A 17,770-nucleotide genomic window follows, 5' to 3' on the forward strand; every position below is an offset into this window, starting at 1 on the left:
AGTAGTAGCGCGGGCAGTGAGACGCGCTACTAGTAATTACCAGTACCGCAGTTTGCTGGAAGCGCTACTACTAAGTTGATATAACAGCAGCGCGGGTGTGCAGATGCTACTGCTAACCTTTAGCTGTAGCGCCGTAGCAGTAGCGCGGCTCCCCGCGCTACTGCTAGGCCAAAAACCCGCGCTACTGCTAGGCTTTTCCCTAGTAGTGCTTTTTTGTATTGTCTTCCATTAAACCTCATCATTTTTTTAGTGTTTTTTGTAATACAGTCTTCAATACTAGATACCTAATAGATGAAAAGAACAATAAAATTAACTATACGATTTTAAAAGAACGAAATAGTTGGCGAAAATCACAAATCAAAGTAAAGGGCTCACAGGATCACTGGTTATTGGCGCGACGACGCTTTAAAACTCGGAGATCGGGAGATTGGCCTGGACTTTCCTCCCTGCCGGTTGCTGTGCGGTCGTTCCTACCTTGTGCCTTCGTGCTCGGCTGCTCGCCTGCTCCTACCCTCATGAATCTTGAAAATGATCTACAATGTAGGAAGTTGGAACGGAGTTGCTGGATAGGAGATTCTTGAGCAAGGAAAGGAAGGAGGATTGGAGGAACCCTATCCTGCCATGGCGAGGGCCGTCTGTGCCACACGAACAGACCAAGAGACGTCTCGGCGCTTCGCTCCTTTCGATGAATCGAATAGATTAATTGTTCTTTTCTTTTTGATTTCGATTTTGAGGGAAAGACTGCCACTATCGCTGGACGAGGCAGTTCTAGATCGGGGGGCTGCACCAGGTTGCCAGTTGCCAGGCCGAGCGTCTCACAAGCCCAATAGGTTAGATTTTTTTCAGAGGCCCAAAAGATTACATGAGTAGTAGATTTGGAGGCCCCGGAAAACGGGGGGCCCTGTGCAGGCGCACAGGTCGCACCCCCCAGGCTCGGGCCTGCATACAAGACGTTGGTCTGGTTCAAGTTAAGGCAGTTTTGCTCGTCACTGTTTGCAATAACGAGAGGCGTCTTGATCAGGAGAAAATGAAGGTTGAATTAGAATCATAATTTGCTGCTGTGCCAAAATACACAATGCATGCTTCAATAATAGAAAAAGAAGTAAAATAATTCCAACACATACACGTTTGAGCAAGGCATGCGTCAACTAGGTTGTTTCTTTTGGTTGCCACGTCCACAACAAGAATATACAAGTACATGATACCTTTTGATTGAGACTAACGGAAGAATCCTAATTGGTTACTACTTCTCATGATCAAGGCTATAGGAGATTTATGTGTTCGTGAGCTGGTTTAAATGGTGGGATTTAATGTCCTTGAGAAACATTGGATGGGGGCTTCCAGGAAATTATGTTTAATTACTTTAAGTATTTAAATTTTAATGATCGATTACTTGCTAATTTAAAGCTTGTGAGCAGATTAACTTCCTTAGGTGTTGGTCGAGAGTTAGAGATAAAGAAGTTTTTGTTCAGTCGACTTATTAGGCAAGTTGGAGTCGGCTAGCTGTACTGGTATATATAGTCATGTTACCCTCTTTGTATCGACCATGAATCGCCCGTCTTCGGGTGTCGCTGTTATTTATTTTGTATAAATTTTCGGTGTGGAAGTTACACTTGGCTCGAGGTCTATCGTTTCCGACGGGTTGCGTGCTGGTTACGTCTACTTCGGCAGGAGGTTCTTTGTGTGTCGAGGGATTGTCCGTTGGTTATCGTTACCCCATCTTCCGGTTACATGTACTGCTCGCGTAATTGGGAGATATTATCAGCTGAATTCAGAGGAGTACATTGTATTGTGAAAGATCGGGCCAAATCGGTAGCACGACGAGGTTGTGCTTTCATCAGTTGGTATTCGGACCAAAGATTGTTCACGGTAAAATTGTTTTCTTTCAGTTACGACTGATATTTTTATTTATCATGAGAAATGATTGTAGTTCGCAAATAGTGATGGCGATGGAGAAGGATCCATTGCGTGCCTTGCCTTGGTACCAATGCTTTATGCGTGTGTGTGTCAGACCAGCTAGTTGTCCCATGTTAATTAATTGCTATTCCAGTATGAATTTTGTGAGTAAGACTGTAGTTGATGCCTTGAACTTGCCGTTGATTGAACATTCAGAACCATACGAGTTTTGGTTGACGGACAAGTTTGATCAAGATCATGCATCACGTCGAAGTAGTTTCCCTTTATGCGGATATGGTGATCTAGTCGTGTGTGATGTGCTTCCTATGCATATGCATGTGTGTTCTATACTGTTGAGAAAACCCTGGACAGACTTGAGACAATTAAGTTAGCATTATGATGGTGAATTTTCTTTTGTATGGAAGGGTCGACTTATACTACTTGACTCATATACCCTGGAGCGATACAAGGCATATCACCAAAGGCGTGATCATGCTCAGGAAGCAATTGATGTGAAGGTACTCAATGACCAAGACAAAGCAGGCATGGACATTCAACATGCTGAATTTTTGGCATCGACAGTTTCTGCGGATGCATATGCTGAGAAGATAGACTTGACGCCGAGGAGGGTTTCGTTTCAGGGAGGAGAGGATGATATGGCAAACACTAGATCTATTTGTACCGTCGACCACCATTACATAGAAGAAGTTGGTCTGGTTTAAGTTAAGGCCGTTTCGCTCGTCACTGTTTGCGATAACATGAGGCGTCTTGATCAAGAGAAAATGAAGGTTGAATTAGAATCACAATTTACTTCTTTGCCAAAATACACAATGCATGCTTGGATATTAGAAAAAGGAAGAAAATAATTCCAACATATACCGTTTGATCAAAGCATGTGTCAACTTGGTTGTTTCTTTTGGTTGCCATGTCCACAACAAGACTATACTACATGGACATGATACGTTTTGATTGAGACTACCGAAAGTATCCTAATTGTTTACTACTTCTCACGATCAAGGCCACAGGAGATATATGTGTACGTGAGCAGGTCTAAATGGTGGGTTTTGCTGTCCTTGAGAAACGTTGGATGGGGGCTGCCAGGAAATTGTGTTTAATTACTTTAAGTATTGAAATTGTAAGGATTACTTGCTAAGTTAAAGCTTGTGATCATATTTACTTCCTTAGGTGTTGGTCAAGAGTTAGAGATAAAGATGTTTTTGTTTGTTTAACTTATTAGGAAAGTTCGAGTATGCTAGCTGTCTTGGTGTATGTAATCCTGGTACGGTCTTTGTAAAAGCAGGTTATATTTTGGAGTTTAGAAAACGTCATGTTTCGACCATGAAGCGGCCATCTTCGGGTGCCGCTGTTATTTATTTTGTATAAATTTTCTGTGTGAAAGTTACACTTCGCTCGAGGTTTGTCTTTTCCGACAAGTTGTGTGCTGGTAACGTCTAGTTCGATTGCAGGTTCTTTCGGGTGTCGAGGGATTATTCGTTGGTTATCGTTACCCCATCTTCCGGTTACGTGTACTGCTCGCGTAATTGAGAGATTTTATCGGCTGAATTCGGAGGAGTTCATTGCATCGTGAAAGATTGGGCCAAATTAGTAGAACGACGAGGTTGGGCTTTCATCAGTTGGTATTCAAAGCAATGGTTGTTCACGGTAAAATTGTTTTCTTCCAATTACAATTGATACTTTTATTTATCATGAGGAAAGATTGTAGTTCGCAAATGGTGATGGCGATGGAGAAGGATCCATTGCGCGTCTTGCCTTGGTACCAATGCTTTATGCGTGTGCATGTCGGACCAACTAGTTGTGCCCCGTTGATGAATTGCTATTCCAGTATGAATTTGGTGAGTGAGATAGTAGGTTATGCTTTGAACTTGCCGTTGATTGAACATCCAGAACCATACGAGCTTTGGTGGAAGGACAAGTTTTATCAAGATCATGCATCGCGTCGAAGGAGTTTCACTTTATGCGGATATGGTGATCTAGTTGTGTGTGATGTGCTTCCTATGCATATGCTTGTGTGTTCTATATTGTTGGGAAAATCATGGATGGACATGAGACAATTAACTTATCATTATGATGGTGAATTTTCTTTTGTACGAAAGGGTCGACTTCGCCTGAGGTCTGTCATTTCCGATGGGTTGCGTGCTGGTTACGTCTACTTGGGCGGGAGGTTCTTGTGTCGAGGGATTGTCCATTTGTTGTCGTTACCCCATCTCCAGGTTATGTGTACTACTAGCGTAATTGGGAGATTTTATCAGCTGATTTCGGAGGAGTTCATTGTATCGTGAAAGATTGGGCCAAATCAGTAGCACGATGACGTTGTGCTTTCATCGGATGGGGACCAGAGGAGACTTTGGTCGGCTGGTTCAGCCCAACATCGGCGACGGCTCTCGATGTCATTACCCTCCTTGTAGGCGAAGCCGACGTCCCTCCTATCCAGCCTCGACCACCTCCCGGAAGAGAGCCCAAAACCCGTCTTGGATTGGGCATTGACGGCCTGCACGTAGTACCCCTTCATTGGGGCGCCATCTTGGGAGGCTTGGGTGTTCGGGGGAGAGTTGCTATGGGTGGTGGAACCTACGTGGCAGGGGCTCCAGCGGCAACAATGGCGTGGAGGTTGGCAGGTGAAGCGCTGTCGCATCTACCGCGTCGACGACAGTTGATCTTGGCAGCATGGTGCAGCCTAGTCTTGGCGATAGATGCGTCTGAATGGACGAGCGCAAGGCGGCAGCGTTGTTCGTCGCCGTGGAGGCATCGATCGATGGCCGGCCTGGTAAGGATGATGTAGATCTCTTTTCTGGAGATGGGTCAGCGGTTCGATGGTGGTGACGGCTTCTAAAACATGTGTGTGTGTGGTGCATGCATTAGATTTGCTGCACCGAGTGTAGGCTCCTCATATGTCATGCGGGCAGATCAGCGGTGACCTCAGTTCTAAATGGTGGGAGAGAGGGCACTCCATATTGTCGAGTTGTTTGGTGTAAGTGGTGGCTTCGGATGGCTTGATGTATGTTATTGTCAGATCTTTGTTGAATAATTAATAAATATGAATGTATGCACCGACTGATGGAGAGGCCGGGGATTTAAATCACATTTTCGGAAAAATGTCACTAACAGAAGGCAATTTCCGGGAACCTCCAGATGGTGGCGTGCGCTCCGCGTTCAGCTACCGGTGTTGGCCATCTTGACCTTTTCCGCGGAATATTTTGGACTTAGACTGGCCATAGTGGGAGTAACTTCAAGAGTAACATCGGTTCCAACTCAGCAAATTTGCCTATGTGACAACGAGTTAATAAGGAGATGGGTGAATTGAGTAACTTAGCTAGTTATCGTAACATCACATATCCCAAGACGATACGAGTGTATAACGTAATAAATGAAGCTTTGCACGACACCACACATATGTTACTACCCACTATAGAGGTACTACCTACGTCCTGGTTTATTGGTCTCTATTGTATTCTTTGCCATATTTTGATCTTAAATTTAACAAACAAAATGTTCATGCATGTCATAAAAAATTATATCATTGAGAACTATGTTTAGATACGAATGGAACAATATAATTTTTGTTTGACATGCACTAACATTTTATCAGTTAAATCTTTGGTCAAAGTTTAGCACAAATTACAAAGGGGGCCAATAATCTAGGACGAAGGTAGTAATAAGATAGCCTAGAGTAGCGTGTATGTTATGGCTAGTCTCACTCATAGGAGCAGACTTTGTTATCCAGATCCAAGAAGGATGCTGTGCGCCTATAAATACCTATCTACTCTAGCTAGGAGTTCGATCTAACACAACCATCATATCCATATCCAGCCCAACAAATGGCGCCTCTCAAGGTGACTGTTGCCATGTGTGTCGTGCTGGTCCTGATGATCCAGCTGCAGGCGCCGGCGGCTGCGCAGGAGATACCATGCGACCAGTGCGGGCCGGGATGCGCCCAGGCGTGCAATGCGCAGGGCCCCTACTTCTGCAACAGCTTCTGCAACATCTTTCCCACCCTGTGCAACTACTGCTTCCTCATCCAATCCGGCTTGTGCATTCCCGAGTGCGCAAACCTCTGCAGGGTCAACTGCGAGTGATCGACCATGCAGGAACGCATCGACATGCATGGATTCGAGGGTGTCGATGAGCGTGCCTGCGTTGCCATTGTTATATTAGCTGCTCTATGTACAGTATGTCGATGCCGGTCAGGCTGCATGCATGTATTGCGTGCGAGTGCCTCGACTTAGCATTTGATACCGTGTTTAATTTGCTACTATTCCCTTCACTCAACATATTACATATTACCATGTTGTGCATCCAATGCATTTATGTTGTACGCCCACCATTTGGTTATGAAAAAGACTCGTTTGGAAAATCACATATCTACCAAGGCAAAGTTCAGGTTGCACCTACTTGTGTATAGTTCATCTGGAAAGGTCAAATGTTCTCTTGTTTGGAAGAAACAAAAAAGAGATTTTTTTTCATATAAGGATAACACGAATCTTGATGCAAACCGAATGGTTTAGATATATGGTACGCTGGTATGGGGGTACTAAAAATCCACACTCGAAGTATTCCTATATGCACATCATATAATTATCGTTTCTACCAAGTGTTTGGTTGTATAAGTAAATCAAGTAACTCCCACGATAACCCACGTAGCCCTTTTAAAGATAAAGAAGAGAATTATTCCACGATCTTTACTTGTGTTGTAGGTAAGTTACTCTTTTAGTATATATGATTCCTATTAAATCTATTAGGCTATGAAATTGTTAGAGTACCGCATGGGTTCACTCCTCTCGAACACCAATTTGGGTTACAAGAATTTATACAGGGGAATTGCTCATAGAAGTTCAAGAAACCGAGGAGGAAGAGGGGTGGAAGAAAGGTAGGAGAAGCCAGGGGAGCCGCCAATGACGTGATCCTACGCGGATTCCTTCTTCGTTGCTTCCTCCCCTATACTTGTAGCTCGTAGTAGCCGGTGATGCTCAACCAGACCCGGCTAGTGTGATATCCAAGGGCAAGCCCAAGTATATGTATGGGCTAGGGGAGGTCCCTAACACCCCCCTCCTTGAAATGCTGCTTGACCACAAGCTGACGCACCGAGGACCACCCGGTAAACATATATATGGGCTAGTAATGCATGCAGTATGTGCGGCTTCTACTAACGCACTACGTGTTGAACATCGCCCGGCACTCTTTTCACTCCTAAACAACCCGTGAAACCATTAATTATGTGTGATGAGTGCCATATATATGTTTGTTATTATAATGCACTTGTTACATTTTCTTTATAACTACTACTTTTTACTAGTAAGACATCATTGTAATGTGGTGTCTGTATATGTTGTATGTGGATCAATGTTAAAATTAGTATTTATGTATCCATGCATTTTGATGATGTGATCAAGGCGCAATATGCTGCAATAGCATCAATTTGAAATCAATTAATAGCAACTAGTCGTCAATCCGTGCATTCGCACGGGCCGGTTATGTATTATTTTCCATCAATCTATATTATGAACAACTATGCTTTTATGATATGAACCACTATAATTGAGATGTTCGTGAAGCATATAAGTTTAAAAACATAGAGATCTACAAATGGAGGTATGCATAAAGTTACACAAAATTAGAATCTAAAGCCAGAATAGTAATATGTTTTTATAACATAATATCACATTATATTTCTCAAAGTTCACTACATGAAGAGGAAATCATGCGTAAAACATATATCATAATAATATGTTTGTCGGTTTCACTTGGGAAGGATGTAGAGCCGCCTAATACACTGCTTATTTCCTCATGCATATGGTGTGATTTTTATTTTACATGTAACTATTTAAAATATATTTAAACAACACAATTCAGATAGTTGAGCAATGTGATTTTCATTTACCTAAATATTTGCCATGTACACTTAATTTAAATCAAATGACTTATGGTAATGAACTTATAAGACTCAAGCCATAGAACAGTATAATTTTTATGTGATATCTTTTAGTCAATGGATGACACACATAAAACGTGCAGGTAAACTTCTCTAACTTTGACACATATAAAAAGGATTCATTTCTTCTGGCTGCTAATACACGTGATACAGAAAATTGATGGCTAGTACTATGATCATACTACCCTACAACATCAGTCTCTGAACGGCAATGATGCAAGCTATCTTGATTCCTTTCGGATCCGATCTAGCAAGAAGCTAGCATGCTAGCTCATCCGGCAACATGCACAGGTAGAAAACTGACTTGTTTTGCCCTGAACATGCACGTACACAACCTCCTGAATATGCACTTGATCAATCCTTGCGGGTGGGGATGCAACACATGCGATCTGTTCATAAAAAAAAACCATTAAAGGTTGGAAGAAATAAGAATTAAAAGAGTGTGCACTGGACGGCAGGTGCTGATGCCTACATCCAATTTTGATGCGGCCGTGCGTAGACGTGATTGTAGTCTGGACGGATTCTTGAGAAAGAAGCCTCCCTGTATAGGTGCATGAGATATCAAGGCCTGATTACCCAAATAGAGAGACCTAAGAGAGAGAGAGAGAGAGAGAAAGAGAGAGAGAGAGAGAGAAAGAGAGAGAGAGAGAGAGAGAGAGAGAGAGAGAGAAACGTGAGAGATTGAGCTAGCACAAAAACAATATGATAGGACAGTAAAAAGAAGGTGTTTCTAATAATTAGAAAAATACGTGATAGAGATACGAGAGAGATGTGAAAAAGAGAGATACGTGAAATTAAGCCTTCAACCGTGACCCACTTGATGTAACGTGATGATATTGCCTCCCAGTCGTGATTATGCACAGTTTAATTAGATAGATCTTTTTTAGGTTTTTTTAGGGGCTTAATTAGATAGATCTAAATTGTAATATATTTCACAAAAAAATTAGGTTCTAATTATTCCTTTTTCGGATTACGATTAAACTAAAACCTTCGCCGATTAATATTTAAAAAAACTTATCTAGGTTCTATTTGTTCTTTTTTGGATTAAGATTAAACTAAAACCTTCGCTAATTAAAGTTAAAAAAAACTTATCCGAGTAGATCCGAACCATTATAATTCGGACCCACTAAATCAATGGCATCTATTTTCTAATTTTCTCTAATTAACGTGGAAATTTCTTGGAAATGCCTAATTAGTATTAGTAAGTATAAATATAGATACGTGATAGAGATAGGAGAGAGACGTGAAAGAGAGAGATATGTGAAATTAAGCCTTCAACCACGACCCACTTGATGTAACCTGAGGATATTGCCTCCGGGTCGTGATTATGCACAGTTTAATTAGATAGATATTTTTAGGGGCTTAATTAGATAGATCTGAATTGTAATATATTTGACAAAAAAATTAGGTTCTATTTATTCTTTTCTTGGATTACGATTAAACTAAAACCTTCGCTGATTAATGTTTAAAGAAAACCTTATCTAGGTTCTATTTGTTCTTTTTTGGATTAAGGTTAAACTAAAACATTCGCTAATTAACGTTTTAAAAAAACCTTATCCGAGTAGATCTGAACAGTTATAATTCGGACCCACTAAATCAACGGCGTCTATTTTCTAATTTTCTCTAATTAACGTGGGAATTTCTTGGAAGTGCCTAATTAGTATAAGTATAGATATAGATGGCGGGCACCAAACACCGTGGCGAGCGGTGGAAAGGGCCCGCCATTGCTGCACAAAATTTCTGTGACGGGCGGTGGTGATAGCGCTCCACTGTAGATGGGCTACCACTGGCGGGCAGTGGTGATTGCCCACCAGTGAAGATGGGCTACCACTGGCGTGCGGCCGCCCGCCACTGTTTTTTTTGAAGGAGAATCAATTAATATCGCGAAGATACCAATTACACCCAGTCTCTGCACCAACAAGATGTCACAAAGACATCCAGGATGCACACAACCAAAGGAGAAAATTAAAAGAAAGGAAAAAAAGAATGATCTTGCCACAGCGGTCGGCTCCTCTCAACAGCAGCACACATACCACCACCTAATACAACAACCGAAATACATAAAAGGTCTCCAAAAACAATGCCTCCAAGAAGGAAACAGTGCACAAGTGCCGTCGTTGCCCGATCCAAAATCTTGGGTTTTCATCCTGGAGAAAGGCCGCACTCTCAAAACAATCCCTCTAGCAAGGCAATCGCCAGACACAACCAATGAAGATCAGACCTTAGGTTTTCACCGGTACTCGAGGAGTACCACCAAAACTGAAATCCGCCAGTGCTGCCACCCCCACTTATCACTGCTACTCCCGAGACTTATCTGACACCTGGCTGACTCCATCGCCACCAAGGCTCCGTCCGTCTAGTTGATCCTCCTATCACGACCACCATGACCTTCTCCATCATTTTCTCCACCATGGAAATCAAGAAGCCGACATGTCCCAAGGTATCATCAACCAATAGAGCTTCGCACCATGCCCTCAGAACCTCGTAGGCAGATATGGACGTGCACGACTAGATTCTGTCCGATCCAGATATCCTGGGCAAAATCTCCAGCACCAGTTTCGGAACACGTCGGTGACTAGATTGAGGAGGACCGATCTTGGAGGACGTTTCCATGAAGCAAAAAGAGTACGAGGACCACCACCATAAGCATCATGGTAGTAGGCCACCATGGTGTCCAGCAGCATGCAGCACACATGTCCGCAGACTTGTACGGGCAAAGATCCAAACTAGCACGGCTTGAGGACGTGCGCCGACCGCGCCGCAACACCATGCGGTCACGAGCGACCAACTTGCTGTCGACCAAGAGCAGCCCCACCGATGGACGAGGAAGATGCCGTCGGGATCTCGCGGAGCTGCCCAGATCTCAGCAGCTGCCGCGAGATGAGATGCCCGGCCGCCGCCGTCATAGGATCCCGTGCGAGCTTTGCCGATGGTCCCCTCAGGCAGCGGGAAGATGAGGGGAAGGAGAGGCGGGCTCAGGAGTCATCGACGGTGGCGTTTCCCCCATGTAGCCAGATCGGGGCGACGCGGGGCGTGTCGCCAGATAGGGGCCGCCCGCCACTGTTGGCATATTAGTAGTGGCAGAGAGGCAGTTGCGGGCGCCCCTGAGAGCCTTGCTCGCCGCTACTAGGCTTTTTGAACTAAAGATGAGGACAACACCATGACCTAAAGACGAGGACAACACCAACTGAAACTGCATATCCAAACTTCATTGAAACCTGGCAGCGGTTACCTTCCCTTCTTCTGATCCTGCTTACTACTTATTGTCAAATGCATGGTAATTATGATAAAAGGCAAACAACAAAGATGCCACATCTAATAGTTGCCAAGGCCTAAATGACTTAGTAAACGAGTAATGTTGAATAAAGCTGATAAAGGAATCCTAGTCTTTTCTTTTCTTTGCTAGGATAATGAAGGCCGACGGGGTTATATAATTGTAATTTACGAACTAGGTCATACATTATTGAATTTTTTTATAAAAGGAGTAATATTTAAAAAAAAAATCTTTAGGTCATGGGATGTGAGGAATGGGTAGAGGATTTTCCCCAGCTGGTTATTTTTCCCTGGAGCGGTGTAGAGAGAGTTTTGGATCTGTCTGCTTAGATGGTGTAAACTTTTTTAGCCGTGTGATTGTTTATTTGCTGGATTTTCCCAGCAATTTCTTCTCCACGGAAATTGGTAAAGCTATCCTCATAATTCAGTCACTGTATTTCTTGATTATTCTATTATTCATTTTATTTTTACTGTTGCATATGGACTGTGTGCTTGTGAATTGTTGCAATTAGCAATGATGGGAACACACCATTTGCGCATAGATATGCTCATGTTTGCTCTCTTGATCCTGGTTATTTTTTGCTTAATGACCGACTGCTTGGTAAATTGTTGGATAGAGTTTGTTATCGTCACAATGCCAATACAGAGAGACTAGAGTGCTCCAAGTAGGCTAGCAGTTACTTTTTTTAATGCAATTGTCAGTGGTTGTTGCCCGTGTGTTGTATCAAATCTCGTAGCTAGTGTCCACTACCGGGAAAGGGCTTATAGGTGAACTCAAATTAGTGCCGGGCGAAGCCGGACACCCGCCACAACTAATTTTGAAAACCAGCAGCGGCGGGTGACAGGGCGCACCGCCAGTGCTGGTGGTGTAGCAGTGGCGGGCGCGCCCGAATGACCGCCATAGCTGGACTAGCAAAATTTGCTAGCGTGTTGAAACCTGCCACTAGCGGGCGTTGCTACCCACCCGCCACTGCTACTTCGTCTTAGAGTGGCGGTCATGGAATACACACAGTACAAACATAGTGGGATGACCCTCTCAAATTTTTTATTTTCCATATCAAGATGTTTGCAATGTGGGCAACAAAGGTACTCGTCACTTCCACAATGCAGTCACCCACGCAAAAAAATAATAATCAAGAAGTCAGGAGTGGCGGGCATCCTGTATAGCCCGCCACAGAACTTTACCGCCTTTTTTGCTTGCCCGAAATTCAGTTAATGCCGCGAAAATAACAAACCAACTCTAAAAGTTGTCAAATTATAGAGCGGGGCTTCTGGTGACGTATATTACAGATGGAAAAAAAATTCAAGTCCAAAATATGTTATAAAATTGAGTTATGTGTGTGAGGTGGCCATTTTGAAAGTCTATACACTTGGTGGGAGAGTGTCCTGTTTGCACACATTATGCATCCGGTTATGAATTGAGTCATCAGCCATGGAGGAATCACGAACAATCTAATATCAATGAAAAATACATATGCAGGAAGCAAAATTAACAGCCTGGACCCTGGAGAGGTAAATAGAGAAGTAACCGGGGATTAATATAAGAGATGCAGGCTCATGTCCGAGGTCATTAACGCCATCGAAGGGAAGGTGCTCCTGGATGGCACAGTGCGCTGGCTGGATCGTGACGCACATGTGCCCTACTCCAAGGGGCGGGTGGAGTAAAGCCGGGGCACCAGCGCCGTTACCTTCTGGAGTTTTCTTACTTGGTCTTGTTCTGTTACAGCACTTCTCAAATGCTGGGTTTTCATGTCCAATCATGCAAAGTCCATCTGACCACACTTCGTGAGAGCAATCAATACAGACTTCGACAGAATCATAGCCATGTGCAAAAATCTGCAGGTGTCTTTTGATTTTTTTTGTGAGAGTTAAAAAGCTTTGTAGTTATTAACAGGATGATCAAGGGGATTTCTCTTCAGTGAGCATGGACACTGCTGTGGCGATCCGGACACTAGAAGCAACATACAAATCATCGGCTGAAGCTGCTGCTGTTGAATCCATGATTGCAAAATTGATTGACAAGGTACTACTGCTCTACACCCTAGGGTAATGAAAATCCCATCTATGTCACCCATTCCACAAACACACAACTGATACTTTAGATTGAGAAATTGGACACTGCAATATCCATGATAGTGAATAAACTATTATCTACATGGTGTGATGCACGAAGGTCCTTACTTGAAAAGTAAAGGCAAAGCAGTGATGCAGCGAGAATTGGGATTCTCACTTGGAGATCATTGCGAGTTATGTCAAGAGAATGGAAGTACTTCTGGAGCAGGCTTGCCTTGTATATGCTGCTTGCCCTGTATTTATCGATATTGGTCATTCATTGTCATCTGTAGTGGTCAGTGTCACTGCAGTATTACATTTCAATTTACTAGATATTTTTATTCTCAAGTAATTAACTGCATTTATGATTTGATGATGCTCAAAGGTCACATTGTTTTGACAGGTTAGGATTTCTGCGATATTTGTGTTTGTTTCATTTCTTGTCCTTCTGAGTGTTTGCGAAGTGCCTGCTCATATTGATGAGATCAAGGTCGGGTTTTTCTTCTTTAAAATGGAATTGCAACATTATGGCCACTTCCTTCCTAATAGTTTTAATTGTAGAATAATTTCAACGCGGATTCTGTTGCTGAAAACAATAAGCACCAAAATCATATGAACATCAGGTATGTTTGTAACATAATGCTCCCTCCTATGCAGATATATTCCCATGAGGATTCAAACCGGCATTATGGGACATTGGTTTTCCTACTAGGCCACTTCCTATCCAGCGTCTCCTTCCTATTTCTGGTGTCCATTTCGTCGTCGTTGGTTTTCTACTCCCTGATTGGCCTCAGGAATGAGTTCAGCTTCCTTATGTACTTTATAATCACCATCTTTATGTGCCTATTGGCGAACGAAGCGCTCATGATGATTGTTGCGTACATCTGGCTTGAGACTTACAAGTGCATCTTAACCTTGATTTGATTATATGTGAGCTTCCATCTTGGTCTTCTTTCAAGTGGGCACACATATTGAATGAACCAACATTATTAAATAACCGTGGCTACTTCAAGTTATCATGATGCTGGTGGCAGGGTATTTTCGGATCCAAGACGCAATACCAGCGCCCGTGTGGAACTATCCGATGTCCTACATTTCATTCCAGACATATGCTGTCCAGGTAAGTTATATATGGCCATCTTATGTAACCTACATAAACCCTATGCTCATCTTGCTTTTACCGGATCAGGCGTGCTAACAAGCAATGCTGCTGCAGGGCTTGGTCCAGAACGAGTATGTCAGTACATCATTTGCAGTCGGGGCCACGAGGACGATACCCGGCGTGCAGGCTGTCCGAGGCTTGTATGGCATATCATCGTCGACGGGTGCCAAGTGGATGAATCTCCTTGTTTTGTTCCTGATGGCGATCGGCTACTGGGTCGTCTTGTATGTTTTGCTTCGTCTAGATGTGAGGAGACATGAGAGGCTTGGCAGGTGCTCCTGCTGGCCCAGCATCCACACCATTGCAGCTCCAAAGTGAGTTAGCCCTGAGCCACCGAGTGTGCTGATGTTGTAAGAAGGCTTTGTGTGTGTGTGTGTGTGTGTGTGTGTGTGTGTGTGTTTGGGTGTGTGACTGTTCATATGCATGTATACATGTGTGATAGCTTCCTAGGTAGGCATATCTGACGCATCCAAAGTAGAAGAGAAACATGAGGAGAATTGGGGTAACATATATACTGTATTTATCATGGTTAATTTGAGAATTGAAGAAATGAACCATGATTTGGTGATTTACTCTCTTGTCCATTCCTTTTTGGTACTCAGCATTGCTTCCTTTGTTGTCTTGTTGTCTCTCACACGTTTGATCTTCCTGGTTGGATCTGACTACATTGAAGGTCGAGTAGCGATCCTCTCTCGAAGGTGTTTTCTTCAAGTGTTGTAGATGATAGGGCTCGGCGCGTGCTGGGTTGTGCCAACATGCATTTCCATGTCAGTAGATTTGTGACATTGTAGACGATGTTGAATGTAGTTATTCATGCCTGAGATGAAGCTTGGCATAGTAGTCATTGAGCAATAACAGATTGTCTCTTCTCCTTAAATTTGTTCGTGCTTATAAATGTTGTTGGAGACGGTGGATAACTGAGTCAAGATATGAAGTGCATAAAAAAGTCAAGATATGAAAGGTTCTAACTGTGTAGGTGGAGAACAATCTCACCGGAGGATGATCTCAGAGGTGTCGGTGACATACACGATCAATAAAAGATGAGAAAATGCCATCCCAAATGAAAAATAAATCCATATATATAGACGAGGGGATCGTGACACTTCCACTTCAACCAAGAACCTAGTCTACACTAGTATAAAAGTTACGAGTTGCTGAAATCCAAACGATCTCAACCATCCAACACAATTAAAGCCAAGGACTCATGATGAATTTATTAAAAAGGTAAAAATGATGACACATGTGCAACCTAGTTTCCTGAAATCAGCAAATGATAGGAAACCTAGTGTATTGCCATACGCTTCCGCTAATCGACTATAGCGAGTTCAGTCTTTTATTTCTTCTTCTTGAGCGGAATGAGTTTGATCTTGTTGTTTGGCAGATTCCTCCGCACGCCCCTGAAAAACTTGACAAACGGATCGACAGAAGCATCACCATCTCGGTGTATGGTTTCAGTAAGCCTAAGGTTGTTGCACTTGAAACGCGCCATGCCCTTGGAATATGATTGGCGGCATTTCATCACCTCCTTTGTAGATTGGAAATCCAAGACCTGTTGAGCAGTGCAATGTTACGAGTATATTTTGGAATGGAATGCCAATATATTACGGAATGTTTCAAGTTATGGTAATTAGTTGTTGATGGAAGAAGTAGCAGCAGCACCTTGCAATGTCGCAAAGTGAGCTTCTGCAGGTTAGGCGAGTTGTACAGGTATTTGCGCAGCCCGAGGAAGTCGTCGTTGATACGGCACCCATCCAGAGAAAAGCTTGTCAGGTTCTCAAACTTGAATATAGGAAGATCCTCATGACTCCCAAAGAACAGCAACTGAAAACAAAAAACCCTACATGCACTCGTCTTATACTACTTTAAAAGAACGAAATAGCTGGCGGAAATCAAAATTCGAAGTAAAGGGCTCACAAGATCACTAGTTATTGACGAGACGACGCTTAAAAACTCGGAGATCGGGAGATTGGCCAGGACTTTCCTCCCTGCCGGCTGTTGTTCGGTCGTTCCTGCCGTATGCCTTCGTGCTCGGCTGCTCGCCTGCTCCTACCCTCCTGAATCTTGAAAAGGATCTACAACGTAGGAAGTTGGAACGGAGTTGCTGGATAGGAGATTCTTGAGCAAGGAAAGGTAGGAGGATTGGAGGAAGCCTAACCTGCCGTGGCGAGGGCCACCAGTGCCACACAGGAACAGACGAAGAGACGCCTCGTCGCTTCGCTCCTCTCCGTGAATCGAATAGATCAATCGTTGTTTTATTTTTATTTATCATGAGAAAATATTGTAGTTTGCAAATGGTGATAGCGATGGAGAAGGATCTATTGCGTGCCTTGCCTTGGTACCAATGCTTTATGCGTGTGCGTGTCGGACCAGCTAGTTGTGCCATGTTAATTAATTGCTATTCCAGTATGAATTTTGTGAGTAAGACTGTAGTTGATGCCTTGAACTTGCCGTTGATTGAACATTCAAAACCATATGAGTTTTGGTTGATGGACAAGTTTGATCAAGATCATGCATCCCGTCGAAGTAGTTTCCCTTTATGCGGATATGGTGATCTAGTCGTGTGTGATGTGCTTCCTATGCATATGCATGTGAGTTCTATACTGTTGGGAAAACCCTGGACAGACTTGAGACAATTAAGTTATCATTATGATGGTGAATTTTCTTTGGTATGGAAGGGTCGACTTATACTACTTGACTCATATACCCTGGAGCGATACAAGGCAGATCGCCAAAGACGTGATCATGCTCTGGAAGCAATTGATGTGAAGGTACTCAATGACCAAGAGAAAGCAGACGTGGACATTCAACATGCTGAATTTTTGGCATCGACAGTTTCTGCGGATGCATATGCTGAGACGATATACTTGACACCGAGGAGGGTTTCGTTTCAGGGAGGAGAGGATGATATGGCAAACACTAGATCTATTTGTACCGTCGACCACCATTACATACAAGAAGTTGGTCTGGTTTAAGTTAAGGCCGTTTCGCTCGTCACTGTTTGCGATAACATGAGGCATATTGATCAGGAGAAAATGAAGGTTGAATTAGAATCACAATTTACTTCTTTGCCAAAATACACAATGCATGCTTGGATATTAGGAAAGGAAGAAAATAATTCCAACATATACCGTTTGATCAAAGCATGTGTCAACTTGGTTGTTTCTTTTGGTTACCATGTCCACAACAAGACTATACTACATGGACATGATACCTTTTGATTGAGACTACCGAAAGTATCCTAATTGTTTACTACTTCTCAGGATCAAGGCCACAGGAGATATATGTGTAGGTGAGCAGGTCTAAATGGTGGGTTTTGCCGTCCTTGAGAAACGTTGGATGGGGGCTGCCAGGAAATTGTGTTTAATTACTTTAAGTATTGAAATTGTAAGGATTACTTGCTAAGTTAAAGCTTGTGATCATATTTACTTCCTTAGGTATTT

At 43.1% G+C, this 17,770-nt stretch overlaps 1 protein-coding gene across 1 annotated transcript; it reads left to right on the forward strand.

Moving 5' to 3' along the window:
• Positions 1-10,660: 10,660 nt before the first annotated feature.
• LOC141023216 (uncharacterized) lies at positions 10,661-14,648 on the forward strand. The gene is made up of 4 exons (XM_073499562.1): positions 10,661-10,909; positions 13,011-13,139; positions 14,274-14,288; positions 14,385-14,648. The coding sequence occupies exons 1-4, from the start codon at positions 10,661-10,663 to the stop codon at positions 14,646-14,648; spliced, it is 657 nt and encodes a 218-aa protein (XP_073355663.1).
• The last annotated feature ends 3,122 nt before the right edge of the window (positions 14,649-17,770 follow it).

This window comes from Aegilops tauschii, chromosome 5, assembly GCF_002575655.3.
Source record: "Aegilops tauschii subsp. strangulata cultivar AL8/78 chromosome 5, Aet v6.0, whole genome shotgun sequence".
Classification (NCBI taxonomy): Eukaryota; Viridiplantae; Streptophyta; class Magnoliopsida; order Poales; family Poaceae; genus Aegilops; species Aegilops tauschii.